The sequence below is a fragment of the Hevea brasiliensis genome, chromosome 16 (assembly GCF_030052815.1).
Source record: "Hevea brasiliensis isolate MT/VB/25A 57/8 chromosome 16, ASM3005281v1, whole genome shotgun sequence".
Taxonomy (NCBI): Eukaryota; Viridiplantae; Streptophyta; class Magnoliopsida; order Malpighiales; family Euphorbiaceae; genus Hevea; species Hevea brasiliensis.
The window spans coordinates 56,362,001-56,388,705 of record NC_079508.1 but is presented as its reverse complement, the minus strand read 5'-3'; the positions used below and the strand labels follow the sequence as shown (position 1 = coordinate 56,388,705).

Genomic DNA, 26,705 nt, shown 5'->3' with positions numbered 1-26,705 from the left:
GAACTGAAGCCTGCTCTTTGTCAAATGGTACAACAATCACAATTTGGAGGAAATCCAAGTGAAAGTCCACATGTGCATCTAGCACACTTTCTTGAGATCAGTGATATGTTGAAGATAAATGGAGTTTCTGATGATGCAATTCGACTCAGATTATTTCCTTTTTCTCTGAAGGACCGAGCTAGAGAGTGGTAACATTCTTTGCCACCGGGTTCTATCACAACATGGGATGAACTTTCTCAAGCATTTTTAGCTCAATATTTTCCACCAAGCAAGACAGCTAAGCTGAGAAATGAGCTGACTTCTTTCAAACCTAGAGATGATGAGAGCTTGTATGAAGCATGGGAGAGGTACAAGGATTTGCAAAGGAGATGTCCACATCATGGGATTCCTAAGTGGATGCTTGTTCAACACTTTTACAATGGAGTTTCACCAGCTATTAGAAGTACAATTGATGCATCTTCTAGAGGTGATCTTATGGAGAAATCTGAAGATGAAGCTTTTTCTGCTCTTAATAAAATTGCTTATAACAACTACCAATGGAGTTGTGAGAGGAATGAAATCAAGAAACCAGCTGGTATGTTTGAGCTTGATGCCATGAATATGATTAATACTAAGTTTGATGCTTTGACAAGGAAGATGGACAAGCTAAGCATGAAAGTAGATTCTTCAGCCGGAGGTTCTAGTAATTCAGTAGAAGTTGGAGCCGCAAATGTCAATTGTGCAGCAGATTTTTCTGCACTTAATCAAGATTTTTCAAGTGAGCAAGTGGATTATGTGGGGAACTACAATCAAAGACCAGGTGGTAACTCATTTTCTGCAACTTATGATCCAGCATGGAGAAACCACCCCAATTTCTCTTGGGGAGGTAGACAAGGGCAAAATCAGAATTTTCAGCAACCTTCTGGATATCAACAACATTAGAATTTTTAGCAGAATAGAGATCCTCCTCTTGGAATTTCTAAACCTCAAAATGCACATGCTCCACCTCTACCACAACAAGCACAACCAGACAAGACAGCTAGGTTGGAAGCTATGATTGAAACTCTACTTGTGAGCCATCAAGGTCAACAAGAAATGATTTCTCAATTAGCATCTAAAATGGATCAAATGGCAACACACAACAAGATGTTAGAGAATCAAATAGCCCAACAAGCTAGCTCTTCAAATAACAAAGCATTTGGGAAGCTCCCTAGCCAGCCAGAAAATTCAAGGGAGCATTGCAAGGCTATTACATTAAGGAGTAGAAAAATATTGGAGAATGGAGATAAAAAGATTGAAGAGAAAATTGAAGAAGAGAAAAACAGAAAAAGGAGATGAACAAATTGAAGCTGAAGTTAGAATTGGAGCTGAGAAAGAAAATTTAGTGGAAGAAAAAGGAAGTAAGGAGAAGGAGAGCAAAGAAGAAGAATCAAAATATGTTGCACCTAAAGCCTACATGCCACCTTTACCATTCCCACAAAGGTTCCAGAAAGCAAAATTAGATAAACAATTTGGGAAGTTCTTAGAGGTATTGAAGTCTTTGCATGTGACTATTCCTTTCACTGATGCTTTAGCACAAATGCCTTCTTATGCTAAATTTTTGAAGGAGATTTTATCTAACAAGAAGAAATTGGAGGAATTTGAGACTGTAGCTCTCACGGAAGAAAGCAGTGCTATTTTGCAAAATAAGCTTCCACCCAAACTGAAAGATCCTGGGAGTTTCTCCATACCATGTCACATTGGGGATATCAGTATAGATAAGGCTTTATGTGATCTTGGAGCCAGTGTTAGTCTGATGCCATTGTCTATCTATGAGAAAGTGAAGATTGGAGAAATGAAGCCTACTACCATTTCACTACAGTTAGCAGATAGGTCTATTAAATTTCCAATTGGGGTAATTGAGAATGTTCCTCTGAAAGTTGGAAAATTTTTTATACCAGTGGATTTTGTGGTATTGGAGATGGAGGAGGATGTACACATTCCTATCATTCTTGGTAGACCTTTCCTTGCTACTGCTGGAGCTGTGATTGATGTAAAAAATGGGAGGCTTACATTAGAAGTTGGGGAAGAGAAAGTTGAATTTAATTTGTTTCAAGCGATGAAAAAGAAAGATGATTCAAATTCATGCTTGAGAATTGATGTGATAGATGAAGAGGTCAGAGAAGTGCTTAAAAAGCAACATCCTAAAGATCCCTTAGAAGCTTGTTTGGTTCATAACATCAAAAAAGGGGACGAGATTGAAGAAGCTGTAGAATATGCTACAATTTTGGAAGGAAATCCACCTTTGCCTATGGCTGATATTGAAAAGATTGGGGACTTGAAGCAAGATACAACTTCATCATCAAAGGTTGAAAAAGGTGAAGCACCTAAGCGATGTGAAGAGTTCAATTTAGTTTTGAATTGGGAAAAGTGCCATTTTATGGTACAAGAAAGAATTGTTTTGGGACATCTTGTGTCAAACAGGGGTATTTAGGTGGATAAAGCAAAGGTAGAAATTATTGAGAAAATGCCACCTCCAACATCTGTGAAGGGAGTAAGGAGTTTCTTGGGACATGCCGGATTTTACAGGAGATTTATCAAGGATTTCTCTAAGATTTCTAAGCCTCTTACCAATTTATTGAGTAAAGATGTGGAATTCCATTTTGATACTAATTGTATGAATGCTTTTTGCAGGATAAAGGAAGCTTTGATATCTGCTCCTATTATGCAGCCACCCGATTGGTCACTACCTTTTGAGTTAATGTGTGATGCTAGTGATTATGCCATTGGGGCTATTTTGGGACAAAGGAGAGATAAGAAGGTGTATGCAATATACTATGCAAGTAGGATCTTAGACGATGCTCAAATAAATTACTCTACTACAGAGAAAGAGTTTTTGGCAGTTGTATTTGCAGTAGACAAATTCAGGTCCTATCTTGTGGGGTCAATTGTAATAGTGTACACGGACCATGCAGCTATCAAGTATCTCCTTCAGAAAAAAGAGGCTAAACCTAGATTGATAAGGTGGGTGGTACTCTTTCAAGAGTTTGACTTGGAAATTAAAGATAAGAAAGGAGTAGAAAATGTGGTAGCAGATCATCTATCTAGATTGAGGCAACAACAAGGAGATAATTTGGGAAAAGAACCACCAATAGATGATTATTTCCCCGATGAGAAACTGTTAGTAATCATGAATGCAAAAATCCCTTGGTATGCAGATTTTGTGAACTATCTAGTGTGTGGAATCCTTCCACCTGACCTAACATGGCGGTAAAAGAAGAAATTTCTTTTTGATGTGAAGGATTATGATTGGGAAGAGCCATTTTTGTTCAAGAGATGTGGAGATGGGTTGATTAGAAGATGTTTAGCTGATGAGGAGATAGGGAATGTTATTAAAGATTGCCATTCTTCACTTTATGGGGGTCATATGAGAGTGACAAAGACTGCAGAAAAAGTTCTTCAAGCAGGGTTCTTTTGGCCACACATGTTTAAAGATGTGAGGAAATTTGTAAATGCATGTGATAGGTGTCAAAGGATGGGTAATATCTCAAAGAGAGATGAAATGCCCCTCCAAAATATATTAGAAGTTGAACTATTTGATGTGTGGGGCATTGATTTCATGGGACCTTTTCCATCATCCTTTGGACACAAATACATTTTAGTTGGAGTAGATTATGTGAACAAATGGGTTGAAGCTATACCATCTCCAACTAATGATGTTAGAGTTGTGATTAAATTCCTTAAAAAGTTCATTTTCACAAGATTTGGAACTCCACGTGCCATTATAAGTGATGGAGGTTCTCATTTTTGCAATAATCAATTTGAAAGATTATTACAAAAATATGGAGTGAAGCATAAGGTTGCAACACCCTACCATCCGCAAACTAGTGGTCAAGTGGAGATCTCAAACAGAGAGTTGAAAAGAATTCTTGAAAAAACAGTGAATAGTTCGAGGAAAGATTGGTCACTAAAGTTAGATGATGCTCTTTGGGCCTATAGAACAGCTTTTAAAACTCCTATTGGCACTACCCCATTTAGATTGGTTTATGGGAAAGCTTGTTATTTACCTTTGGAGTTAGAGCATAGAGCATATTGGGCTATAAGGACACTGAATTTTGACTTAAAAACTGCAGGAGAAAAAAGAATGCTGCAACTAAATGAACTTGAGGAACTTAGATTGGATGCTTATGAAAATGCCAAGCTTTACAAGGAAAGAACTAAGAGATGGCATGATGAGCATATTAGGAGGAAATAATTTCAAGAAGGGGATGTTGTTCTTCTATATAACTCTAGGTTAAGGTTATTTCCAGGAAAATTAAAGTCAAGATGGTCAGGGCCTTACACTGTTATAAAAGTATATCCCTATGGAGCTGTTGAGATAGGCAATGAAACCTCAGGGACTTTCAAAGTTAATGGACAGAGATTAAAGCATTATATTGTTGGAGAACCCACACAAAAAGTTGTAGAGGTTTCATGGCTTGGTTCTCCAATCAGGGATACTTAGGTGATTTGGAGTGGAAGGTCAAGCTTAAGACCTTAAACAAGCGCTTCTTGGGAGGCAACCCAAGCGTATCCTTTTATAGTTTGTTAATTTTCTATTTCATTTCATTTTCAGTTTTTACCCTCATTAAACTCAAAAGTGACATTTGTTTATCTTTTGTAGGTCATTCATGAAGATTGGGCAAATTAACACTTGTAGCAAAAAGAAAGAATTGAAAAAGAGCAAGTATAAGCAAAATTCTGCATTTTATCCAATACCCGTGAACAGTAACACCTTTAAACTTGTGCTAAATTACTGATATTGCAATCTACTTGATAGCACATGTTTAATTTTGTGTCTTGTGTAAATTCTGTGAAAATGCAACTTGAATGAGGATCAATTTTGATATTTAGGACTGATGTGAGCTTTATTAAAGTGCAAAAATAGTGTTTGTTAAGTTTTACCTTTTAGTGTATATATAATTTTGTATTCTGTTAGGAATTTACATATTTTTGTTTGAATTGCTGTTAGTTTTTACCGTCAGCAGATTTTTGCTACTGTTCATGCTGCTAAAAAGGTAAATTTCTATGTCCTTTCTACAATTCTTGAATGTTTGGAACTTGTCTCAAATGCTGCTGAAATGTACTTTTGGTATAAGTTCAGAAAGGAGATCATTTCATTAAGTGTGCAAAAGGGTAGTCACAATTGGTGCCTCAATTGAAAAATGTTTGCATGAGCTAAATGGAAATATATAATGTTTGATGAGTTCTATGAGATGATGAGCTTAAATCCCTAAATTTTATGGTGTTTGTGTGTATATGGTAATTGCTGAGGGTCATGACAGCATTCCATAGCATTTGGACTGCTTTTGGTAAGTAAAACTAAAATTTTTCCCAAAACCTGCCGAAACTTACTGATGATGTTGCTTGTCAAGCAGAGTCTTAAGCAAATTCTGCTGAACCTTATGCTTAACCCCAAGCATGACCCATATTACCACATGTCTGCCCCACATTTTAAAATACCCAAAAATTTCCACCATTTTTACAAAAGCCTCGCTCAAACTCCCGATAAACCTCGCCGACTCCCTTCCCACGCCATTTTTTCCGGCAAATTCTTACGGGAAGCTGAAAGGTTTCTTTCTTTTTAATAAATGGTGAGAACTAAAATGTGGTCTACCCACAAACCCAAACCCCGGAAATCTCGATACTCTGTCCAATCGAAAATGGGTACCCCATCCTCCATACCCATAAACCCTAACCCCAGTCCCAGTCCGCTGTTACCTCAGTCGCCCCCACCGCAAACGCCGCCATTGCCGCAATCGCCACCACCTCAGTCGCCACCACTACCCCCAGACCAAACACCAACCCTCATTCCGCCGACTCCCCTCTCGCCTCAAACTGAACCGCAAAATGAAACACCAATTCTCGACACTCATTCCCCAGAAACAATGCCTGAGCCTGCGCCTACTCAAACGAAAACCAAAGGCAAAACTCAAAAGGCTGCAGGTAGACCCAAGAAAACCCCTGTCGGAAAAAGGAAACGAGTACCCTCTATTCCTTTCGACCTAAATTCTCCACCCCAACCTTCCTCTGAACCAGTCAGCAAAAGGACTAGGTCCTCCTCGCAAACTCCAGCACCAGCGGTCCAAACACCTATATCTCAGTCACCCTTACACTCTCCAGCAGCACCTGCGTCATCTGCTAATGACCTAGAGGAGGTAATCTCTCCATTACCTTGGACTTTTAAGGATATGGATATGAAAAATGCCTATGAGAAAATAGTTTCTAAACCTATTTTGGCAAACAAATATATGGATGAGTAGATTTTAAAAGAATTAGGCATTTATGATTCTGTATTTGCCTATTTGGATGCTATCAGCTGGACTAATTTTGCTAAGATTAGGGAACCAGTGTACAAGGATTTAACCCTAGAATTTTTGAGTTCTTTAAGGCTGAATTTCAAACCAATAGTGCCTGAGCATAAAGATGTAATATATTTTCGATGTGCTGGAATTGATAGGGAGTTAGACATGGATGCTATGAACGCAATTTTTGGTTTTCAGGATTCGGGGTATAAAAATATTGAGTGGCAGCAAACTGTTTATGACCCTGTTCAATTCTGGAAAGATAATACACCTTTTGGGGGTTATTATAGACAGAGGACTGCAAAAGCCTCTAGGATAGTCGATCATGTGTTGAAATACCTCCATAGGTTCATTTCTTATACTGTTTTAGGAAGGGGACACAGTAACAGTATTGTGGGTGCTGGAGACTTATTTTTCTTGTGGTGCATGAAAGAGAGAAAACAAGTAAGCACAGCCCATTTCATAGCTACTCATTGGCACCAAATTGTCACGAAGCATACTAAAGGGAGTATAGTTTTTGGGGGGTATATAACTGCTATAGCAAACTCATTTAGCTTTGATGCTAGTCTATATAAGCTGCTGCCAGTTTCTGGTGAATCATATATAGACAGCACAATGTTGCTGCACATGGATGTTTGTGAGAAAGTAGGCCATACCTATACTCTGTTACAGCAGCATCCTGAAGCCACTGGTACAGCAGACCCCACTACCTTTGCACCAGCAGAACCCCAACCAACCACTACACCACAATTTTCAGCAGACATTTTGTCCCTCTTAAGATCCTTGGAATCCAAAATAGCAAGTTTAACTGTCCAGCCATCTGTTCCCTCACCTGACACCACAGAAATCCTTGCCACCTTGAAAAGCTTAGAAGTCAAAATTGATACCATGGGTCAGCAGCAGGTTAACCAAAAGAAGAAGCTAGAAAAGAAACTTAAAAAGAGATTTTTATCTCTTAAAAAGAAACAGAAGCAGCATCAACTTCAAATGTTGGAACTTTACAACAAACTGGCCCAATCTTACAACAATTTATATCATTGGGGCCTAGACATGTTTCAAGAAATGAAAGACCTCACAGAAAATTTGGAAACTGCTTCTGAAGCTTCGGATGACAATGAACTTACTGCAGAACCTGAAGCAGACCCTGGTGCAGTAGCAAAGCCTTGACAGCAGAGCTTGATCAGTAGCAACAGTTTTAATTTCTGCTTTAGGTTTATTTTGTAATCTGTTTATTTTAATTTTCAAACTTTAGTAATAGTTGTAATACTTTGGTAATTAGTTTTTGTGATTATACTTGCACTTCTTTCCTTTAGTTTACTTTATTTTATTTTATTTTATTTTCTGCTATGGACATAGTTACTCTATGAATGCTTTTTGGTTTGATTTTAGATTTAACTGTTAGATTTTATTTCTTTACACCTTTTCATTTTCTTGCACATTATTTTTGCACTTTACCTTTTTCTTCAATCCTAATTTTGTTGACATTGATGAGTTGCGCAATTTTCAAAGCATCTCATTCTTGGGACACATGATTTCTAGTGAAGGAATTCAAGTGGATCCCAAGAAAATTGAGGCTGTGACTGATTGGCTTAGGCCTACAATAGTCACTGAGGTGCAAAGTTTTCTGGGTCTAGCTGGCTACTATAGGCGTTTTGTGCAGGATTTTTCCAGGATAACAGCTCCCCTAACTAAGTTAACTCGGAAGAATGTTCCATTCATTTGGACAGATGAATGTGAGGAGAGTTTCCAGAAGCTTAAGGAGTGTCTAACCACCGCCCCTGTGTTGACACTACCTATGAGTGGTGAAGAATACACCGTGTACTGTGACGCCTCCAGGGTTGGCTTAGGGAGTGTTTTGATGTAGAATGAAAAAGTAGTGGCTTATGCTTCAAGGCAGCTGAAGAGGCATGAGCAGAACTACCCCACTCATGATTTGGAAATAGCGGCTATAGTCTTTGCACTAAAAATCTGGAGACACTACCTGTATGGTGAAGTGTGCGAGATATACACTGACTACAAGAGTTTGAAGTACATCTTCCAACAGAGAGATTTAAACTTAAGACAGAGGAGATGGATGGAGCTTCTGAAGGACTATGATTGCACCATCCAGTACCACCCTGGGAAGGCCAATGTAGTAGCAGATGCTTTGAGCAGAAAATCTTCTGGTAGCTTGGCGCACATATCAGCGGAGAAGAGACCGTTGATTCAGAAAGTACATGAGTTAATGGATCAAGGTCTAATCCTAGATCTTTCAGATGAAGGGGTATTGCTGGCTCATTTTTCAGCGAGACTAGACTTGTGAGACAGAGTTAGAGTTTCCCAGCACAGGGACCAACAATTGATGAAGATCATAGAAAGAGTACAGTAGGGTGAAAGTGGTGAGTTTGGATTTGCCAATGATGGCGCCCTAGTGCAAGGTTCTAGGATATGTATGCCCAATGTGGACAATCTTAGAAATGAAATCATGCAAGAAGCACACTATAAACTGTACAATGTCCACCCAGGCTCCACCAAGATGTACCATAATGTGAAAGATAGCTATTGGTGGAATGGCATGAAGAGAGACATAACAGACTTTGTGTCCAAGTGCTTGACTTGTCAGAATGTGAAGTTTGAATACCAGAGACCGTCAGGGAAGCTGCAAGAGCTCCCTATCCCAGAATGAAAGTGGGAAATGATTACTATAGATTTTGTGACTGGGTTGCCTCGTACCACGCGAGGATATGATTCGATATGGGTAATTGTAGACCACCTAACTAAATCAGCTTATTTCTTGCCTGTGAAGATCACATATTCTGTTGCACAGTACGCTCAACTCTATATTTGAGAAATAGTCAGATTGCATGGAATTCCGGCTTCCATAATATCTGACCGAGGGCCCCAGTTCACTTCTTGGTTTTAGAGGAAATTACAGGAGGCACTTGGCACACAGTTGAACTTTAGTACCGCTTTGCCCCCTCAGACGGACGGACAGTCTGAAAGGACAATCCAAACACTGGAAGACATGCTTCGCATGAGTGTTTTGGATTTTGGAGATCAATGGGATGATCAGCTACCTTTGGTGGAGTTTGCCTACAACAATAATTACCATTCCAGCATAAGGATGACACCCTATGAGGCACTATATGGAAGAAAGTGTAGGTCTCCTCTGTGTTGGACGGAAATGGGAAAAGTGAAGGTGCATGATGTAGACCTAGTGCAGTACACTTCAGAGATAATTTCTTTAATCAGGGAACGATTGAAAACAGCTTTCAGTAGGTAGAAGAGTTATGCAGACCCCAGACGGTGGGATGTGGAGTGTGCAGTAGGCAACTACGTATTTCTAAAGGTTTCTCTGATGAAGGGAGTCATGAGATTTGAAAAGAAGGGTAAGTTGGCACCTCGGTATATTGGACCTTTTGAGGTTACTGATAGAGTTGGAGCAGTTGCCTACCGGTTGGAGTTACCACCCAACCTTTCCCACTTTCATCCTGTATTCCACATCTCCAAGCTCAGGAAATACATTCCTGATCCTTCTCATGTGTTACAGCCGGATGTAGTAGAACTGAAAGAAAACTTGACGTTTGAGGAGCAACTTGTAGCTATAGTGGACTATCAAGTGAGGTAGTTAAGATCAAAACAGATCCCTATGGTTAAGGTTTTGTGGAGGAGCCAGTTAGTAGAAGAGTGCACTTGAGAGTTAGAGCGGGACATGCGTAGCAAGTACCCTTATCTATTCAATGTATAATTCAGTACCTTATTCTGCCTTGTGTAAAAATTCGAGGACGAATTTTCTGTAAGGAGGGAAGAATGTGACACCTCAAAATTTTAAATTTATTATTTTGTGAGTAATATTAATATTTTTATTTTATTTAAATTTTAGGAAATTATTTGAAAATTTTTCGATTTTCAAAATCGGGTTTGATTTCCCGAAAATATAAAACTTTGATGATTTTTAAAAATTAATTTAAAGACCACGTGGTAAAACTAAAAATATATTTGGAGTTTACGAATTTTTCTGAGTTTTCTAGAATTTTTTTTCGAAAATTTTGGGCCTCATTTTCAGTCCCAAGGCAGAGTAAAAATTCAAAATTTTATATATTAAATTGGACCGGCTGAATTGAACCAGACCGGTCGAATCGAACCGACCTTATTCTTCTTTTCTTCCTTTCCCCTGCGCGTCCCGTCCCTCCTCTCTCTCCTCCCTCACCCCCTGGCCGCGCCGCTTCCTCCCAACCTCGCCGGCGCGCCGCCCCACCACCTCCCCAAGGCCGGTTGACACTCCAGGCTGTTGGAAATGCGCCATTTATTTTTTCTGGCTGAAATCCGGCCGATCCAGCCACCAATTGGGCCGGGTCTTGTGTCAAACACTATCTACACCTCGAGAGCTTTCCATAGACACCAAGAACACCAAAATCCAACCAGCGGTTTGTCCAATTTTTATTCGGGAAGTTTTAGCCCATTTTGACTTTTGGGTTAGATTTCTGGCAAACTGTGAACCCCACGAGAAAACCGAGAGTACTAGAGCACTCCACTCGTCGAGAGCTTTGCGGCAAAATAATTTTTGAAATTTTTCGACACCGTTTTTCGGTAGGTCCCACGGAACTTCGTAGTGTTTTTTCAAGCATTAAATGAGCTTAGAAAATTCCGTAAAAATTTTATACTAACCCCCGTGTTGTGGGCTTCGTGTAGGTACATTCAATTCATAGAAATTCGACAGTTGTCTAGGTCTGTGAATTTTCGGCCAGCCAGATTGGCTACTGAAAAAGTTTTGGAATTGGATCGGGATTTTAGCTACCCCACCATTGTTAGATGCCCCAAGCGCGTTCACTAGATTGGAATTGGCATAGGTAAACCCAAACTTTGATTTTTCGTAATTTTCTAGTGCTTAAATGAGATTAAAAATACATAAAATATTCGTGGTAACTCAAAAAATTATGATTCTTTTTGCATTAGCCTAGTAATATTGCTAAGGACCGCGGGGCAAAGTTTTAGAATTTTTAGAGTTTATTTGGATAGTTTTTGCAAAAAGGGTCAATTATAAGGATTAAACTGTAATTTTACATATTGTGATTGATGACTTTTTGGATGGGCCCAGGAGGGGCTGTGTAATGTGATTGAGATGTGGATGTATGGTTGGTAGATATAAAAGTGTGTTTTAAACCCATTTGCAGGTTGGGTAAGTCCTAGGTAAAAGGGAGACTCTGCCGGATTTTCGGCACGACTTAGGACGTCTTTGGTCTTTTTCTTAGTTTGTATTGAGTCAAATTTATTAAATGATTGTAATAAAATTGTCAGGCGGGCCGGGACAACCTTCTTCCTCCGTCCAGCCGTCACAATGACTGCTGTCAAGTCTGTGAGTAAAATATTAATTTTAATTGTAATTTCGATATTATTATATGTTCAAGCATGCCCATGCATCACTTATATGTATATATCTATGTAGTTAAACTCTACACACGTTTTATGTTGCATTCACAACTATTAAAGTGCCATGGATATTGTTGTGGTAATTTGGAGCAATGTGCGTGCGTTGGCGTGCGTATGGTATACTGTTGGCTATGGACAGGACGGGTAGACATGGCTTGAGATCTTCGTTGGGACCCGGTCCTTCGGGGTAGACACGACTTGAGTTCTTCGCTGGGACCCCGATTTGGTTTATTAAGTAGAAGTCCGAGCTGAGTTCTTCGCTCGCACAGGTTGGAATAAGAGAGCTGTATAGGGGATCAGCTCCCATATATGTAGTGTTTGACATTATCGGGTGTGTGAGTGCTCCAAATTACCTTTTTGCTGTTATGATGTGAAAATATTGCCGATATTGCATTTCACTCTATAGGGTGCATTAGCTTTAGATAGTTATAGAGATTATGGTTAAAATTGATATTTTACTCTCTGAGTTGAACGCTCACTCATGTTCATTGTTTTTCAGGCTACAGGAGGATTTTTGTTGTGGTTAACCTGCTTTTCTCCTTCGCAGGTTATTTATTAATGTTAGTGTAATTTTATTAACTCCTAGAATTTTCGCATGTGTTAGAAATATTCATTTGATTTGGGTCTGTAATATAATTATCATGTTGGACATGTAAACTTATTATTATATGCATGTTTGTTGGACTGGATGAGAGAGCTGAGCTCCCATTTATTTTTATGACATTTGAGTATGTGGAGGGTGAGCTGAGCTCCCCGTTGATTATATATTGTGTTTACAGGTCGGGTGAGTCAAAAACCCCTCGTTGAAAGGTCCACTTTATGGCCGGACTCTGTTCGGTTGAATTCTTGAAAGTGGGCCCAATGGACCTTAAAGTTGGGTTAAAGAATAGTTAAACTTACTACGGGCCTCAGGAGTTTTAGGCTGGCCCAGGTCCTAGTGCCGATCCGGCCCATAGGTTGAGTCGTGACATATATAATATTTAATTTTATTCTCTAAATTTTAAGAAATGAAATATTTAATTCTTATAATTTTAATATATATAATAATTTAGTCCTATATTTTTAATATTTATAATAAATTTATTCAATTAATAAAAGAATTAAATTATTATATATATATATATATATTAAAATTATAATGATTAAAGTGTAATATAATATAAAATTTAGAGACTAAATAATTAATCACAAAAAATTTAAAAATTAGAATGTAATATAATATAAAATTTAAAAAATAATTAATTAATTTCTTAAAATTTAAGAATTAAAATATAATATATGACAAAATCTATAAATTTTCTGAAAAAAAAAAACCATATAATCTTAGCCCAAGATTCAATATTTATATTAAACTTTAATTTTTGAGTTTTAAAAAATTAATTTTTTAATTTTATATAATATTTAATTTTATTCTCTAAATTTTAAGAAATGAAATATTTAATTTTTATAATTTTAATATATATAATAATTTAGTCCTATATTTTTAATGTTTATAATAAATTTATTCAATTAATAAAAGAATTAAATTATTATATATAGATATTAAAATTATAATGATTAAAGTGTAATATAATATAAAATTTAGAGGTTAAATAATTAATCGTAAAAAATTTAAAAATTAGAATGTAATATAATATAAAATTTAAAAAATAATTAATTAATTTTTTAAAATTTAAGAATTAAAATATAATATATGACAAAATCTATATTTTTTCTGAAAAAAAAAAAAAAAAAACCATATAATCTTAGCCCAAGATTCAATGGCCTTAACTTCAGGTATTTTCTTAGGCACAGACTCACAATATCAGTGAGTCTGTGGAAACCTCAACCTCATCAATCTTCGCATTCGGTGAAATCATTTGATTTATGCATTCTCCGCTTTTTCAAAAATAAAAACAACAGAACAACAAACCCAAAAATATGGCTTTCATCTGCTGTCTTTTTGTTTCTCATATCTCCATCTAACACTCCTCTTTTGAACGACATCTCTCTCCCATTTATTGCAGGCATATCACTCATCATCTCAATCATCATCACTCCACATCTATCTCTCTCACACATTTCAGGAAAATAATAATCCCTTTTTCACATTTTTGATAAACAGTGAAGACCCATCTGTCCATATTCGATTTCATCTTTTGTTCAACACATCTACCTCAAATTCTGCCATTAAATAGCAGCAATCCCTTATGTCTATCTTATCATCATGCTCTTGTTGTTTAGATTTTTTTTTTCTTTTTTATTTTCAAAGATCAAATGTGGAAGAAAATTTATAAATCATTAATTAATTTTGATGCCAAGCTGTTACCACCAATAAAACCATACTAAGCTTGATTTGTGGCCTTGAGTATGGCTAATCTCAAAATCATGAGGATTGTTTATTTGATAAGATTGTTGTTAATGGATCAAGCAATGGCATGATGAGATTTAATGAAAGATGCAGCTCTCTAATATTAAGGACAGTAAACTTGTTTAGTGTTGATTTAGCGCTAATAAACAATGTATGTTAATGGAGATAAAAATACAAATAATTGAGAAAAATAAATGAGTTGGCAAGTCTAGAAACTGAAAACTTTGTTTCCATAAAAGTGAAAACCGAAAAGCAAAAATTTTAACGAAGACGCTCCTAGTTGTTGGGTTTATGGAATTGATTGCTAGAAATTACTCGTTGACTTACCACGATCAATAATTATTTATATTATATATAAAAAGAATAAATCATTTATAGAGTTATCTCTAACTTGACTGTCTCATCAAGTTCATACCTACAAGAAATTTTCATGAATCGTAACAATGGCTCTATTTGTGGGAAATAACACGAAAAGTTATATCTCTTCCTTTCTAAATTAAAAAAAAATAAGGAGAGAGAATTACGGCTGAACAAAGAGGATAACTTGTGATCTGTGACAACCCAGCTAGAAAATTCTATTATTACTATTCAAGATTTTTCAAAAACAATATAAGGTTGGTCTATTATTTCCTCGTTCAATCAAGTGAAACTGAAAAAAAAAAAAAAATATATATATATATATATATATATATATATATATATATATATATATTCACAATGCAACCTCTCTGTCTCCAATACTTTTTTGAAAGCCCTCTGGCAATGCTTCAATCCATTCCATGTACTTATCCAGGTCGAATCACGGCCACAAGAATGGTTCCCTGCTGTTAGTCAAATTTTTTTCACTCATTGAAGCTGTGCTTCCGATGCTTATATAAAGAACAATGGTTGTTTGCTTGTCAAGCCATGAAATGCATCTTCTATCCTCTTCCAGAAAGTTACAAGGTGATCCTGGGTATAGGTCCTACTGCGAAGATTGGAACATGGAAGTGTTCCTTGAGCTGTGCCGGTGATGAATCTTCAAGGTAGTTCATGGTATTGTAAATGATGTGCACTAGCGGCAAGCTCAAAGAAACTTTGTGCTGATCCAAAATTGGAAATAGGCAAATCCTTGATTCTTAGAAAAGGAAGTTCTAGTACTGGTTCTTCAAACATTGGATCGTTTGATGTAGGATCTGTAATTTGTAGCATTGGAGAACTAATTAGTTTCACATAAGAAGGCACAAGGTACATAATTATATATTGGTTCTCTCATTTTCAATTACAGAACTAAATTAAAGCAACATTGCCTAATTATCCACATTATTGAACAACAAATTAAAATCTAGTCATTTTTGTTGACTTTATTAAGTTTCCTGACAAGTTCAATGACTACAAATAAAGTCATATGCCTAGGTACTACCAAACATATATGTGAATTAAGGAAGATATATATGACCCTACTGTAGTTGAATGCTTGCCTTAATTATAATGCAAGAGATCAAGTGTTAGCATAATTACAGCAATTAGCATGATTATAGGAGATTTGTGTAGCATAATTACAACAATTATTATTCTTGTTTAAATTAGCTCATATTCTCATATATAAATAGATGTAATATCTCTGTAAATCAGACACAAACAAATATACAATCCTTTCCTTCATTACTTGTATTATTTCTTCTAACATGGTATCAGAGCTGTAAAACTTTTATTTCTAGTTTCTGGGATCTCTCTTCTCTCTCTACAACCTGTTCTGGTTCATTCTTTCATTCATGTTATTATACCATTTTTTTTTCTCCTCATCTTGTTATCAATGGAGAAATCTGATATTTCAAAACCTATTACAGTAGTTCTGACTGGTTCCAACTATAATCTTTGAGTTCAAGGAATGAAAAGTTTTTTTATAGGTCACAAGCTTTGGAGTATTATTACCGGAGATATTACTACGCCGACAAGAGAGAACGATGAAACTGATGCAAAATTTGCTGACCGTCTTGAGGATTGGGATAGTAAAAATCATCAGATCATCACCTGGTTTCGCAATACCTCTGTCTCGTCCATCCACATCCAATTTGCTAATTATGACTCTGCAAAAGAAATCTGAGATTTTTTGGCTAATCGATATCAGACCAATGGACTTGCCCACTATTATCAGTTGTGGACTACTCTTCATAATCTGAAACAAGAAGCAGGTCAATCTGTGAATGATTTTCTTGCCCAGGTCCAACCCATTTGGAATCAAATATCTGAGGCCAAAATCAGTGAAGATCATCTTCATCTCATTCAAGTTCTAATGGCTCTTCGATCAGAATATGAGGTCGTTCGAGCGTCCCTGCTACATCCAAATCCACTCCCATCATTGGATACTGCTATTCAATAGATTATTTTTGAAGAGACTCGTCTCAGTTTGGATAAAACTCCTCAATTTGAAACTGCTCTTACAACTACTTGATCCTCACATAAGAAATCTGGCAATCAACTCTGTAAGAATTATAATCAAATTGGTCATGCTTTTGCATATTGTCCTACTATAGAATGCAAATATTGTCATGGTTATGGTCATATTCTTGAACATTGTCCCACATGCCCTCCAAGACCAAAAGGAGGCCATTCTAAATTCAAGAATATCTCAAAGCCTGGATCTTCCTCTGTCACTGCTGTTGCTGCTACTGAGGGTTCTACTGCCATCACCATGAGTGATCTTGAGGCACTATTCAAATAAATTATCTCTTCTAATTCTCCTGCTACCATGTCTGCCACTGCGGGTAATTCTTATTGGCTTTTTGACTCTGCATGTTGTAATCATATTACCACTAATCTTAAATTCTTATCTTTTGCAAAACTTGTATTTTCCTTACTACTAATCCATACTGCAAATGGTACTAAAATGAACATCACACATACTGGTCATGTGTCTACCTCAAATCTTCATCTCCCTGACACCTATTATATCCCTAATTTGGCACTCAATCTTATTTCTGTTGGTCAGTTGTGTGAAAAGGGACTAAATGTTATTTTTTTCTCCCCATGGTGTCCAGGTCAAGGATCCACAAACGGGACAAATTCTTGGGGAGGGTTGCAGAGTGATTCGATTATTTGAGCTTTCATCTTTACATATTCCTTAGAGATTTGTGTTTGCAGCTACAATCCCTAATTCTCCATTCACCAATGGCATCTTCGTCTTGGTCATGCTTCTGCCAGTAAAATTCAACCTTTAATTTCTCGTGGATTATTAGGATCTACTAAGTTTGAGTCATTTAATTATTTAAATTGTCAGCTTGCAAAATAACCTGCATTATCTTTTTCTCATAATAATACTACTTCAGACACTCCTTTTATTTTAATTCATTCTGACATTTGGGGTCCTTCTCCTATTTCTTTAATAAATGGTTTTCGTTATTTTGTGATATTTATTGATGATTATTCTCGGTTTACTTCGATATATTTTTTGAAACATCGATCTGAGTTATCACAAATTTACATCACATTTGCAAAAATGATTAAAACTCAGTTCTCTTGTGACATTAAAATTCTCCGAACAGACAATGCCATGGAATATCGGGATTCTTCTTTGCTTCAGTTTCTTAGTCAACAAGGCACTGTTGTTCAACGTTCTTGTCCTCACACCTCTCAACAGAATGGGCGAGCCGAATGCAAGCATCGCCATATTCTTGATTTTGTACGTACTCTTCTTCTTTCTGCCTCATATCTAGAAAAATTTTGGGGAGAAGCAGCTTGTCATGCTGTTTATATTATTAACCGTCTTCCTACCTTGGTTCTTCATAATTTAGCTCCTTTTGAAAAGTTGTTTGGACAATCTCCTGACTATTCCATCCTTAAACCTTTTGGATGTGTTTCTTTTATTCTTTTACAACCTCATGAACATAACAAATTAGAACCCCATGCTCGTCTATGTTGTTTTCTTGGTTATGGCATTGAACACAAAGGGTATCGTTGTTGGGATCCTGCTTCTAATAAGTTACGCATCTCTCGTCATGTTACCTTTTGGGACAATACTATGTTCTCTTCTCTTTCCAAATTTCATCACTTTGTCAATACTAACTCTCTATTTTTCACTGACTCCTCCAAAGAGCTGTTTCCAAGTCCTGATCCAGGTGATTGTGATGTGCTCAATATTAGCCCAACTACACCTGCCCCTGTTGAATCTGCACCAGTTGTTGATCCAGTACCTGCGCCTGCATCTCCTCCTAGCACTACTCTTCGTCGTTCTACCCGTGTAAGAGAAACTCCTCATTATCCTTCTGATTTTCACTGTTACTCTACTATTGCAACCCTTCATGAGCCTCGTTCTTATCGTGAGGCAAGTACTGACCCTCTTTGGCAGCAAGCTATGGTAGCGAACTTGGGCTTTAGAAAACTCATACTTGGGATTTAGTTGATCTTCCACCAAATAAGACCCCTATTGATTGCAAATGGATTTACAAAATCAAGACCCGTTCTGATGAAACTATTAAACGCTACAAAGCTCGCTTAGTAGCCAAAGGGTACACTCAAGAGTATGGTATCGACTATAAAGAAACTTTTGGTCCAGTGGCCCGATTAACATCTATTCGCAGTCTCTTAGCTATTGCTGCAGTTCGTAAATGGAAACTTTTCCAGATGGATGTCAAAAATGCTTTTCTTCATGGTAATTTAACAGAAGAGGTTTATATGCATCCTCCTCCTGGTTATCATTCTCCTCATAAGGTTTGCAAACTTCGGCGAGCCTTATATGGATTAAAACAAGCTCCCAGGGCCTAGTTTGCGAAATTTAGTTCCACTCTTGCTTAATTTGGTTTTCTCTCTAGTCTACATGATTCTGCATTATTCACTCGCCGAACTGACAGTGGTATTGTTCTTCTGTTGCTTTATGTTGATGATATGATAATAATAGGAGATGATTCATCTGGTATTTTAGAGTTACAATATTATCTCAATCAGCATTTTGAAATGAAAGACCTGGGTTCTCTCAGCTATTTTTGGGGTCTTGAAGTTTCTCAAAATTCTAATGGCTATTATCTATCTCAAGCCAAGTATGCATCCGACTTACTTTCTCGAGCAGGCATCACTGATAGCAAAATAGTATCAACCCCGATGGAGCTCAATTGCAAACTTACACCTCTTGATGGCACTCCTCTTGATGATCCTACTTTATATCGACAGCTTGTCGGGAGTCTTATTTATCTCATAGTTACTCGACCTGATATTTCATATGTTGTTCATCTGGTCAGCCAGTTTATGTCTGCTCCTCGCTCAACTCATTTCTCTACAGTACTTCGAATCCTTCGTTATATCAAAGGCACTCTTTTTCATGGTTTGCACTTTTTCGCTACCCCCTCCCTAGTATTATCTGGCTACTCTGATGCTGATTGGGCTGGTGATCTGACAGATCATCACTCTACAACTGGTTATTGTTTCTTCTTGGGTAATTCTCTTATCTCTTGGCGTAGCAAAAAGCAAACTGTTGTTGCATGTTCTAGCGCAAAATTTGAATATCATGCTCTTGCTGATGCTATATCTGAATTACTTTGGTTACGGTGGTTATTAACTAATTTGGGTGTCACTCATTCTTCTACCATAATGCTTCATTGCGATAATAGAAGTGCCATACAGATTTCTCATAATGATGTATTTTATGAGCGTACCAAACACATCGAAATTGATTGTCATTTTCTACGTCATCATGTTGCTTATGGCACCATATGTTTGATTCCTGTCTCCTCTGTCAGCCAAACCGCTGATATATTCACCAAAACGCATCCTCCCGCTCGCTTTCAGGATCTCTTAAGCAAACTAAAGTTGGCACCTGTGCTACCACTTTAAGTGTGAGGGGGGGTGTTAGCATAATTACAGCAATTAGCATGATTATAGGAGATTTGTGTAGCATAATTACAGCAATTATTATTTTTATCTAAATTAACTCATATTTTCATGTATAAATAGATGTAATATCTCTGTAAATCAGACACAGACAAATACACAATCTTTTCCTTCATTTCTTGTATGCAAATCTTGATGGCCTCTTCTCTTTTAAGAATTTTGAAGTTAAAAAAAAAAAAAAAAAGGAGAGAGTGAAAGAGAGAAGAAGAAGAAGCAAAGATATCATTTAATTGCGAGTAGGGTGTGTAGCTGCTGAATCAATCTAATACATTTCGAACAATGAGTTGCCCTGTGTGTTTGTTTAATCAAAGCCCAAATCATCATCAACGTAACTGGTAAGGAGACTAGCTGTTGTGCTCTGAGTTAGGAAGTGGAAGTACCGCGAGAAAGAAAAGTGGTAGCACTGCTAGTGAGGAAAATGATGCATGGAAGCTTCAGCGTATAAGCTGCAACTTCAGAGAAGTATGAAATTTCATCATAAATGATGATGGCAATTTCATGATCTGTCTCCTGTCGTTGCAGTACGTGCTCAGCCATGCAATCCTGGAAAGGCGCTTCACAATATAGTGTTTCTTTCATATATTTAATTTATTTAAAATATTTTAAGAAAAATTGTGAAAGAAATTATAAAAATATAAAAAAAATAAATATGAAAATAAATATAAATTGAAAACAAATATAAAATAAAAAATAAAATACTAATAAAAAATATATAAATAAATTATTATAAGGTAAAGATTACCTTGCTAATATTTGTGTAAATTATTTTTCATTTTCTTGTAATTTCTTAATTAGTAAAATGTGAGAGAAATAAAAGATAATTATGAGCAAGTTGTAAAGAAGTTCGTCTAACTACATGTCCGAGTGAAAAATTATAAGCCATCTATCAATTTGAAAAGTAATCCCATATTCCTCAATATGACGAGATATGTTCTGCCAAATCATTCAAGGAACAATAGGAAGAACCACCTTCTATCTGACAAAGCTTTGCTTTCTCCTTAAATTCCACAGCTCTCTGCCTCACTTCCTCTCCTTCTCCATCCACCATTAGCTTTCTTATGGCTTTCACTATCTTCTCTCTCTCCAACTCCTCCAATTCAAGGCCTACCCTCCATAGATGACACACATACCTGACATTTAAAAATTGATCTCCAAAAAATGGCCGGCAGAGCATTGGAACACCTTCACAAATGCTCTCTAATGTTGAATTCCAACCACAGTGGGTCCAAAATCCTCCCACTGCACTATGTGCCAACAAGTCCTGTTGGGGTGCCCATTCCACAATACAGCCTCTCTCCTCTACTCTTTTTTTGAAAATTTCTGGCAATGGCTCAAGCAAATCTGAACCACGAACCAAACCAGGCCTAAGCACCCACAAGAAAGGCAGCTCACTGTTGGCTAGACCCCATGCTACCTCGAGTAATTCATCCTCAGTCATGCTAACAATGCTGCCAAAGCTTACATAGAGAACAGATTTTGGGGCTTGCTTGTCAAGCCAAGAAATGCAACTTCTGTCTTCCTGCAGCAGTGAATTAGAGACTGTTGGAGCTAGCTTGTGGAAAGGGCCTACGGGAAATATTGAAGCATTGAAAATATCTTGAATCTTTGTCAGTGCTTCCCGTTCAAGATAGGACATTGTGTTAATAATGATAGCTGACGAGTCTTTAATTGCGCTTGTGATGATTGCTCTCAGCTCTAGCACGGCATCTGGAGGATACTCTGTTTTTATAGAGGCATGTAGCTCCTTAAGCTTGAGGGACTGAAGCTCAGTCGAAAATTCTTCAGCCATGGAATCTGTGCCAACAATAGGGATTACCATTTACTAAATGATATATATATATCCAGGTGTTGCAATAATGTGGTATCACATGTCACATTTTGCACACTATATTTTCTGCTAATCTGATTAAAGGGAAACCATCTGTGAAAGGATTAAAGAATTAACAAAAAATGGTATATGATTTCAAAATTCAAATCCTAATAAAAAAGTTGGGAAAAAACCCACTAGTCAATTGGGTAATCGTTAGAATTCGATCCTATATATTATTTCCCCTTGTTCAGACAATTATAGAAAATACCAATTAAGCATATCTCATGTATGATAACCTTAGATGAAAAATAATAGCCGCCAAAATGAGCAAAAATTTACACCACTGACAAAAATCTTCAAAACCTTGTCTCGAAGATTGCTCTCAGACTTGCATGGTAGCATTAGTTTCATGGGTTTACTTAATCAGATAGAAGTTTCCTTGGGTAAAGAAGTTTCTGGGCGATGCTCTGCTCCTTTGGTTTACTTGTTTTGGGGGTTTTCTGGTCAGATTAGATGTTTTTAGCTGATGTAATTCTTGTTTCATTTGTGAGGCTTTTCAGGTTTCTTCCCCTAACATTTCAAGCCATTGGTTGGATCTTTAGGATGGTCTATCTTACCAGGGTTTTAGTTTGGCTTGTTTTTGTTAAGTTTTTTCTATATTGATTATAAATAAATAAATAAATAAAATCCTGATTTATAACTCAAAAAAAAAAAAAAAAAAAAAAAAAAAAAACCTTGACTTGCAATGCTTAAGTTTTGCAAGGTTAAGTTTTACACCATATCTTACAAGGTTCGTGCGCTAGCTTCTTTCGACTCATTCCAAGTCTAACTTGATATCAACAATACATTATACCTTCCATGAATATGGCTAATAAAATGACAAGAATAATTTGCGTACCTAGAAGAGAACCAAAGCCTTTTTCAAGTGGATTAGGAAAAACAGCAAAATAGGATAATATGGTAGCAGCAGCACTAGTCCGAAGAGCAATCCCCGGCAGCTTCAGACGATTAGCAACAGTTTGAGCACAGTGCATAAGTACGTCATAAATAACACATGAAATCGGGTTATCTCTATCCTCTTTTTCTAACATTTTGTTCATGCATAGCTCAAACGGCAGTTGACAAATCTTGTTAAGGACCTTAATGTCGCCCAACAAATCCCCTGGCAGGAGTTTGCTTTCGGATAAGTTATTGGTTACGGGTATAAAAGTGAATTCAGGATGATATGAGGGATTAGGAGAGTTGAACTGGGGATGCGTGATGGTGATTGAGAAACCTTTTGAGTGAAGGAATGTGGCTAGTTGTAGCATAGGATTTATGTGGCCCTGAAATGGGTACACCACAAAAACCAAGCGGCTAGCTTTTGCTTCTCCTAGTTTTTCCATTGCCAATCACTCTTTCAGAACTTTATTTTATCTGGTATTTAAAATGGCGAAAGAAGTTGTATCTGTTTCGTTTTTGGTATATGATCACAAGAGGATGTATTTTACAGGTTGTTGACCTTTCTGCACCATCGAAGGCATTACCTTCAATAATGCAACTTTTTGGTGTTTGATAAAATTTTCAAGAGGAAAATAACTTTTAGGGTTTGAATTTTTAACTTTTATAGACATTCCACGATGGAAAACTAGTCCAATGACTATTAATTTGTTTGATATCAATTAAAAATAATTTGAGAAATAGTTGTGCTTATTTTGTCTTTATTTATGTCATTATAGGGTTTGGATGATTATCTTTTATACGTCTCTTAAATAATACTTTATTACGTCAAATTTGCTGCAAATAATTATATTAAAGATGAATCATTCACATCAATGACTTTTTTTTTTATTTTGAAATAAATTATTTATAAGAAAAAATTTAATTGAATTATCACATAATCATACTTATTTTTATTTCTTTTAAAATAATTTTGTTTTAAATTAAAAAAAATGAATTTTTTACTTTCAAATATGAGATTTGATAAAAAAAAAAAAACATATCAATTAAATTGAAGTTTTATAAAATTCTAATTTTCAAACATGAGATTATGACTTTATAATATAAAATATTTTTTTTATAGTTTAGCCTCAAAATTAAAAACTTGAAGGAAAAAAAAAAGGAATAAACCCCATTAATCAAGTGAGTTTCCACCCTATGTATTAATTCATCTTGTTGTGACAATTTTAGAATATTCTAAGCACATAGCCGCCAAAATGAGAAAAATTGTACGCCACCAACAAAAATCTTTGAAGATCGAAGACTTGATAGGATAAACACCATTTCTTAAAAGATTAGGTATATATGATAAGGACATATATGCACTAGCATGCTTCGACTTACTGAAATATTAGTAAATGAATTTGCGTACCTAGAAGAGAAATATAGCCTTGTTGGTGTGGATGAGGAAACACGGTAAAATTGAATATGCCAGCAGCAGCACTAGTCCGAACAATAATCCCCGGCAGCTTCAGATTATTAGCAACAGTATGAGCAAAGTACATAAGCCCATCATAAACAATACATGAAATCCGATCATCTGAATCCTCTTTCTCTGTCATTTGCTTCATGTATAGCTCAAAGGGCACTTGACAATTCTTGTTAAGAGCCTTAACGGTACCCAAGATATCTCCTTGCAGGACTTTGCTTTCGGATAAGTTATCGGTTATGGGTTTGAAGGTGAATTGAGGATGATTTGAAGGATTAGGAGAGTTGAACTGGAGATGCACGATGGTGATGGAGAAGCCTTTTGAGTGCAGGATTGTGGCTAGTTGTAGCATTGGGTTTATGTGGCCCTGAAATGGGGACGTCAAAAACACCAAGCGATTAGCTTTTGGTTTTCCTAGTTTTTCCATTGCAGCCTGGGTTTGATTCCAACCTTTATTTCTCGCAATGGAAACTATGATCACTCCTTTATGCTAGTTATAATGACACAAGAGGTTGTGTTTTAGTTTTGATTTAACTACTTAACTTTTAATGAGTTAATTTAAAAAGAAGTAATTAATTATTTAGTAAAACTATTTAAAATTAACTTTTAAATAGATTAAGTATTTTGTTAAAAAGTGTTTAAAACAAATTAATTTATCAAAATAAAAAAAAATATATCATTGAGTATTGTGATTGTTAAAATGAGGATAATATTAATATTTTAAAAAATTATTAAGATAATATAGCCTTCAATTAGATAAAAAATAGTTTTAAAATGAATAAATAAGTTATAAGTAAAGTATCCCTACTTATGATTTCTTACTTATTTTGAATAATTTTTTAACTTATAAGTCAAATCAAATACTAATCTACTTATTATTTTTATTTATAAGCAAATTTAACCGACTTATAAGTTGAATCAAATACCTTTATTATTATTATTATTATTATTATTATTATTATTAGCAACATTTTTTTATCTGAATTTTTTGATAACATAGTTATACTTGATTTTAAGCAAAAATTTTTTTTGACCTTTCTACACCATGAAAGGCATTTCAAAGACACATGCACCTATATATGAGATTCATGTATTTAATAAGTGATCTCGCTATTGTTATAGATCTAAGTCTACACAAGAAAAATCTGTCTCACACATACTAAGTAGAAAGGAAGTAATGAGATAAATAAAAAAGTACATGATTATTTTGTATTATGATAATTAATAGTTAAATTTAGCTATTAATTATTGAAAATTAATATATTTTATATAAAATAAGAATAAAAAATTATTAATTCCAAAGTTCTTATTGCATTAGATTAAAACCAAGTAATAAACTGGATTATAATAACTTTTATTAAAAATAATTAAAAAAACTGAAGCTATTTTTACAATTGACTTTTGTTAAATAATAAATTTTAATTTATAAAATCAAAAAAATATTTGTATTATCATATAGTATTTTATTTATCATATTTGAATTGAATAAAGTAATATATCTTACTAATTATATTCTCTGATAATATTTTTTGATAACTTTAATTAGAAATAAGTACAGTTATGATTTGGTATTATGACAATAAAGGATTAAATTTAATTAATTATTGAAAATCAATATATTATGATAATATTATATCATATGTAAAAAACATAATTAAACTATGAATATGTACAACGAATATAGATAGCATACATTGTACGTTATTTATTTAAATACATAAAAAAAAACAATGAAAATAATTATATAAAACCATAAATTTTCTTATAGATTATGTACATTAAAATTTTATGAGTCACTTAAATTTGTTTGAAGATCATTTATAAATTTATATCCATAACATTCAATTTTAATGTGCAATATACATTAATTTTTCTGGTCACTTAAATCTGTTCGAAGTATGTATTGATTCATGCAATATCTACCATCTAACGATGACACTCATTTTTATATATTATTGTAATTCAATTCTAATAATTTGAATTAAATAGAATTTTATTCATACATACATAGCTAATTAAAAAAAAATTATTATTGGCTAATAAAAAATAAAAAAATTAAGTGTGATAATAATGAGGTATATAAACAGTACAAGATAGCAAAGAAAGAGGCAAAAAAGGCAGTTAGTCAAGTAAGAGCGCAGACCTTTGAAAAGTTATATGAGAAACTTGAAACTAAAGAAGGGGAAAAAGATATTTATAGATTAGTAAGGAGGAGAGAAAAGTAATGTCAAGATCTCAATCAAGTTAGGTGCATTAAGGATAAAGAAGGAAAAGTGTTAATGAAAGATGAGGACATTAAAGAAAGATGGAGAAATTATTTTGATAATCTCTTTAATAATAGTCAAAATGGTAATAGCGTGAATATAGATTACAGAGCAATAGAAAAGAATGTGAATTATACTAGAAGGATTAGATCTTTAGAAGTAAAGGAAGCACTTAAGAGAATGAAAGTGGGTAAAGTCTATGGACCTGATGGAATACCAATTGAAGTGTGGAAGTGTTTGGAAGATATAGGAGTGGCATTGATGAGAATCAAGCTACATCCACGCCAAAGGATTTCATCCA

General features: G+C 35.4%; 2 protein-coding genes and 1 non-coding gene across 4 annotated transcripts; 1 reads left to right on the top strand and 2 right to left on the bottom strand.

The window, feature by feature from the left end:
* Positions 1-279: 279 nt before the first annotated feature.
* Positions 280-386, bottom strand: LOC131175045 (small nucleolar RNA R71). Its single transcript, XR_009145204.1, has one exon. It is a non-coding gene; the product is annotated as a small nucleolar RNA R71 (small nucleolar RNA).
* Positions 387-5,660: 5,274 nt separating this feature from the next.
* LOC131174672 (vegetative cell wall protein gp1-like) lies at positions 5,661-6,260 on the top strand. The gene has a single exon (XM_058138428.1). It carries the CDS (start codon positions 5,661-5,663, stop codon positions 6,258-6,260), a length of 600 nt encoding a protein of 199 aa, XP_057994411.1.
* Positions 6,261-20,725: 14,465 nt separating this feature from the next.
* Positions 20,726-24,627, bottom strand: LOC110644156 (UDP-glucose iridoid glucosyltransferase). Of its 2 annotated transcripts, XM_021796808.2 has the most exons (3): positions 24,084-24,627; positions 22,632-22,895; positions 20,726-21,717 (listed from the first exon to the last, which is right to left on the bottom strand). In XM_021796808.2, the coding sequence occupies exons 1-3, from the start codon at positions 24,565-24,567 to the stop codon at positions 20,837-20,839; spliced, it is 1,629 nt and encodes a 542-aa protein (XP_021652500.2). In that variant the 5' UTR covers positions 24,568-24,627; the 3' UTR covers positions 20,726-20,836. The 2 variants fall into 2 exon arrangements, with proteins under 2 accessions (XP_021652500.2, XP_021652507.2); XM_021796815.2 differs by lacking the exon at positions 22,632-22,895.
* Between the last annotated feature and the right edge of the window lie 2,078 nt (positions 24,628-26,705).

Coding starts and splice junctions, on each gene's coding strand:
- LOC131174672 (XM_058138428.1), top strand. CDS start 5,661: ATGGGTACCCCATCCTCCATACCCATAAACCCTAACCCCAGTCCCAGT.
- LOC110644156 (XM_021796808.2), bottom strand. CDS start 24,567: ATGGAAAAACTAGGAAAACCAAAAGCTAATCGCTTGGTGTTTTTGACG. Junction 22,896..24,083: donor AGGCTATATTTCTCTTCTAG/GTACGCAAATTC, acceptor AACTCCTGCCAG/GGGATTTGTTGGGCGACATT. Junction 21,718..22,631: donor AGGCTTTGGTTCTCTTCTAG/GTACGCAAATTA, acceptor TTGTTGGCACAG/ATTCCATGGCTGAAGAATTT.